This window comes from Eimeria tenella, genomic scaffold, assembly GCF_000499545.2.
Source record: "Eimeria tenella Houghton genomic scaffold, Eth_scaff602, whole genome shotgun sequence".
Classification (NCBI taxonomy): Eukaryota; Apicomplexa; class Conoidasida; order Eucoccidiorida; family Eimeriidae; genus Eimeria; species Eimeria tenella.
Genome location: NW_013545728.1, coordinates 1 through 5,634, shown reverse-complemented (window position 1 = coordinate 5,634; position 5,634 = coordinate 1). Strand labels below are relative to the sequence as shown.

Here is a 5,634-nt window from a genome sequence, read left to right as displayed (position 1 = left end):
GCAGCCACTGCAGCAGCAGAAGCAACGGCATCAACCGCAGTAGCAACAGCAACTGCAGCAACAGCAGCAACTGCAGCAGCAACTGCAGCAACAGCAGCAGCAGCAACTGCAGCAGCAAGTGCCTTCAAGCAGCTCGCCGGCCTGCCCTCAGACAAGCCCACCGGCTTCCAGCGGCACCACCAACTTGTCCTGTCACTGCATGCAATTAAATTGCATTTTATTTTTATTTTTGATTATTTAAATATATTTATATTATTTTAATTATATTATTTATTCCTTTTAAGAAGAAGATGAAGAAGAAAGGTCTGTTGCAGTGGGAATGCTGGGCGCGGGCAGGCGGGCAATGATTTCCTTCAGGTCGTCTGGGGTGTACTGCTTGAACCTGCGACAAAAAGAAATGAAAATGAAAATGAAAAACAAATTAATAATGCAAATTAAAAATAAAATTTGAAAATGAAACAACAAATTAAAACAATAAAGAATTAAAACAAACACTCCGATGCACTGACACGGCCTGCCGGACGGAACCGCTGTTGCTCGCCCGCAATGCAGAACTTGGTGCTTTCCGCTACGTTTTACATTTTATTTCGAGTTTTTAAATTCCAATTTGTTTTGTTTTAATATTTTTAATTTATTTATTTAATTTTGGCCAAAAATCGCCGGCAATTGCTGCCCACTTCGTCTCTCCCACGCGCAGCGCCGCCATTTCCACATTACTTGAATTCAGCTTTTCCTCCATCACCTGCCGCAGCACCACTAGGGCCAGATCTTCAGCAGCTGCAGCAATAATTAAAAAGAAGATGAAGAAAGAAAAGAACAAAAAAGAAACGAATAAAAAAGAAAAGAATAAAAACAAACAAAGTATTCATTAAGATTTCAATTTGCTGCCTAAAGAGCCCGCCAAAACCCGAAGTGATGTCTTGATGGCTCAGGCTCATTTGGTTGTTTTCTCTCTTTTTGTGGATTTGCAGATTCACCTATTTCTTTCATTTCAAATTGTCTCCTTTATATTTAATTCTGAATCTATTTTTTCGGATTTAATTATTAGTGAACTATTCGCTCATTTGTTCATTTCTGAATGCCGTCATTTTTCGCTTTGGTTCACCGCCCAGTAGTTGGCAATCGAAGTATACTGCTGCCTGCATATGAATCCATCAATTTGCTTCTCAAATTTAATTTATTATTATTTATTTTATAATTATATTTCGTTTTATATTCAGTTGTACCTTCCATAGACATGTTTTCGTTGTACTGCTCCTGCAGCATCGCCTCTGCGCCCTCCTGCGCTGAGCCCATTGCTACGGCCAAGTACTTCGTGACAGTGCCTGAAAGCGCAAACAAATGGAAATAAAAAAACGAAAAATAAATCAAAGTAAAACAAAACAAACAAACAGATAAAATAGAACAAAAACGGGAAGTATATTTCCTTTTATTCGGCCAGCGCTGCAGAGTGCCGATTGCTGCTGCTGTGCAAGTCCGGGGGCAACGGGAGCAAATTGCATAGCGAAACCCAGGGAAAGCGAAGTAAAACGAGAAGATAAATTGAAAATTAAAAATAAATAATTAAATGAAATATTACTTCAAATTACCCGAAGGATCTGCGCTATAAAGCGCCGGACCCTCTTTGTCTACTCCCCCGACGATCAGCGCCACCCCAAAAGGCCGGCTCATAGTTTTCTTGCGGCGCCCAGAGCCCACATCTGCAGCAGCAAATGAAATTAAAAAGATCAATTTACTCATAATTAATTTAAAATAAAACACTTGAACAAAAATAAAACGATTTAACAAATTAAACAATCAAAAATGCACCCACTGACATTCACTTGAATTGCAAAAAACTGTTCAGATTTCCAACTTGTGGCTTACGCCCCTCACTAAGCTAGCAGTCTAATTATATATAATATATATATATATATGATATAAATATCTATATAATATATATAGAAATGTATATATATGTATATATATTATATAGATATAGAGATTTAAAGCACAACATACGTAAAATATGAATAATATACAGAAGTAAATGTATATATATGTCTATATATATTCAACAATATATATATATATATTTATATACACATGCATATATTTTCAAACATTGATATAAGCATATATATTTGCAGAAAAATGCAGAATGTGTATCTGCGCTTCTCTTCAAAGGCAATTCAACTTATTTTGAACTTCATGAAATGGTTCCACTGAGGCACTTGGAAAAACAGTCAAGAGGAGGCGCAGCAAACAAATAAAGCAGCAGCAGAACAGCAGCAAAATAAAAAGAATTAAATCAAAATAAAAATAAAACTAACCCGAAAAGTCCAGAGCCAAATCCGCCACAGCGTCCACGCAGCTCCGGACACTCATTTTTTCGTTGAAGGTGAAAAAGTGGTTTGCGCATTCCACCCGCGCGTGGTCTATGAGGGTTCTGAACAGCGAATTAATTCAAATTAATTCAAATTAATTCAAATTGTTAATTTTAAATGGAAAAGAATAGAAAAGGAAAGAGCATTATAGCGCCAATGCAGGCTCTGACCTTCCCAGATGTCACAGGACACAAGACAAATTGCAAAAAGTGAAATGCAGAAACTCAGCAGTAAAGAAACACCCTGCAACTTCTGCGGGTAAAATGAAGGAAAAATAAAAATAGAAACTTTAAAATAACAAATAGAGATACATGGATTGCTAAATATACTTTTTCTTAAGTCAGTTAATCCATTTCACACCCACCAGCCAAACTGCCGCAGCCAGCGGGCGGCGACGACCCTGGGGCCGTTTGTCGTCAAAAGCACACGGAACGAAAGAATTAAACAAAATTTAATGAAATTATTGAATTAAAAAGGTAAATATTCTCCTTTTCAAGTCTGATCTTGCAGAAAAAGGGGAAGTTCCGCACCTGGCGTCTGCGATCAAGCCACTCATGGCGCAGGCTATGTGGGTGTCCACCTCTGCAATTTTCTGAATTGACTGCGGCTCTAAAAGACAAGAAGTTATTCTTCTTTCGGAGGCCAAAACAACTCCGTCTTTTGTTTGAATTCCAATCGCAGTGCTCCCTAGTTTGATGGCGCCCAGCGCGTACTCCACCTGAAAACAAGAAAACAAACACGAATGCAGCAAACACGAACGTATAGATGCACACATATATGCATAAATGTTTATATTTTTGAACACTGATTCATATATATTTGCAGGCAAACGCAGTGGCTGCAAATTGGCAGTTCAATTCACGCAGAAATAAACATGAATGCTGCAAACATGAATGGAAGCTGCAGCAGCAGCAGAAACACGCGTGCACCTGCTGCAGCGCCACGGCATAATCCGCAGGCATGCTTGCCGGCGGTATATTTGTAGAAGCGCGAAATAAATGGAATTCAAATGCATCATAATGGAATTAAAAGGCATTAATAAGTTATTTAAATTTAAATAAGCCGGAGGTTCCACTCACCTGAAACAAACGGCCCTCAGGCGAGAAGGTGTTGACGCCGCGGTCATACTCGCTCCTGCAAACATGAACAAATGGAAAAGCAGAGCCTCTTTGTGGAATTTTTGGAATTTTTTATTCCATAAAGTTGCATGCAATCCTTTTTAGCCAATTAACTGGCTTATGCATGCGCCAGTTCATTTATTTGTTCAGTTTCCTGCGCCTGCTCTTGATTTGTTGAAAGCGAACAATTACATGCTTTTCCAGTTCACACATTTCGGCTGCAGCGATGCACACGAATAAAACATAAATATAAACGCCAAAGAGCATGCAAATATTCACAAAATAAAAATAGAACACAGAATTGTAAAAGAGAAAACAGAATTTCAAGTAATTTCTCTGATTGGTTCAAACGAGGAGAGAACAAGAGAGAAACAGAGTGGCACTTGAATGAGCAAAGTGGATGTGAATGAAATTGAATTGAAACAAATTGACTCAACAGATTCATAAAGGCACTTTGGCAAATAAATAATCCAAAATTTGTTTATTAAAAGACAAAAGCCAAAAGACCTGCGCGAGACGAAACCAGCACGCGAGCTTGACCCGCACCACAACAGTGCGAAAATGCGCCAATGGGAGACATATTTATTGGTTTTTGAATTTTAAAAAGGCAAATGAATATTCCATTTAATTTAATTAGCACAGACGCAACAGAATAACATCAAAGTTTCCATGCTTTCCTTCAGGAAACTGCAACAAGTGGTATTCAAGTTCACACTGGGGTCAGTGCACCGGCTTGCTTTGCTTCTTATTCAAATTGAATAGAAGCACCAGAAAGCCCGTCAAACAACACAAATAAAATGCGCAGTTAAGTCTTCTGTTTCTGCATATCTTGGTGAACTCCAGGCCCCCTTGATACAGGAAGGTGGAAGCTGAATTGCCAGTTTCGGCGCTCACAGCCCATTCCAGCCGGCTTCTGGCCGTCTATCTGCATTGTTAAATGCAATTTAAATAAGAAAAGGATGAAAATTAAAAGATTTAAGAATATTTTTCTTGGTAGACGAGTAAAGCTGCTCATTTGTACCTGGTAGTGAACATCCTTGCAGAGGCTCCGCCGAGCCGCAGCTCTCCGTGCACTCGGCGTCTCGAGAGGAATTAGGAAAACAAGAAAAGAATAAAACAAAATATAAAAAGGGAATTACAACTCCCCTCTCCGCAAACGGTACACACAAGCAGTTCCTGCTGCAGCCGCCTCGCATGCAGCAGTCGGCGAAGGCGGGCTGGACAGCGGCTGCTGTGCTGCTGCTGCTGCTGCTGCTGCTGGGTTTCCAGTATCAACCGCAGTGAAATAGTTGGTTTTTATTGGTATTTTTGTCTTTTATTAACCACTAGAGACTCATATAGCAGTCTAATTAGTGCCTAATTGCCCAGCTCTTCGGCCAAGTGGTGGTCGGCTGCTGCTGCTTACTGTAGCTGCTGCGCAAGAACCTTGGGAATAATTTACCTGTACCTCGAAAGACAAGTTCATTTTCCTTTTCTTTTCACTAAACTGAGTCTTTAGAGCCTCGACAAAGCACTTTTATTTTGTTTTCTTACTAATAAAATGCTTGTTGGTCCACTTGGGCTTTCAGTAAGTGATTTTCTTTCTTGTGCATTTCCCAATTTTATAGCCAAGAGAGAAGCAGCAGCCCGTGTTGCTGTTCTGCTGCTTCACCTGATGCGCTGCAGGCAGCCACAGTCACAGCAGCAAAACTAAATATCGCAAATAGATCTTAAAAAATAAAAAGCAGCAACAATCCTTCATGCAATAATATCATCCTTTATATGCCTCCAAGTGCTGCTGAGTGCAGCACAGGGCCCTCCTAATATCCGCACTCGAAGCAGGGGGGCCCCCAGGGGCCCCTAGAGACCCATGGGGGCCCCTGGGGGCCCCAGGGGGCCCCCGGGGACCCTGGGGGTCCCTACTCTAAAGGGTCTTGTGTTTGGGGGCCCCCCTTGTGCTGCAGCACAACGGGGCCCTCGTGCTGCAGCACAAGGGGGGCCCTTGTGCTGCAGCAAGAGTCCCGCAGCAGCAGCAGATTGTGGCTGGAAGCAGCAGCTGCAGCTGGCACGGGTGCAGCAGCGCAGCAGCAAACCGAAGAGCCGCGGGGGGTTTAAAAAAGCAAATGAGCAGCAAAAGGTGAAGACAAAAAGAAAAGAAAAATAAATCAAAT

The 5,634-nt window shown here is 41.1% G+C and overlaps 1 protein-coding gene across 1 annotated transcript; it reads right to left on the bottom strand.

Annotated features, from left to right (window-relative positions):
- Positions 1 to 279: 279 nt before the first annotated feature.
- Positions 280 to 4,519, bottom strand: ETH_00011410 (proteasome subunit alpha type 5, putative; the record flags this gene model as incomplete). The annotated part of the gene is made up of 8 exons (XM_013380416.1): positions 280 to 382; positions 678 to 777; positions 1,227 to 1,325; positions 1,590 to 1,700; positions 2,313 to 2,428; positions 2,897 to 3,084; positions 3,446 to 3,500; positions 4,506 to 4,519. The coding sequence occupies 8 exons, from the start codon at positions 4,517 to 4,519 to the stop codon at positions 280 to 282; spliced, it is 786 nt and encodes a 261-aa protein (XP_013235870.1).
- Positions 4,520 to 5,634: the final 1,115 nt, after the last annotated feature.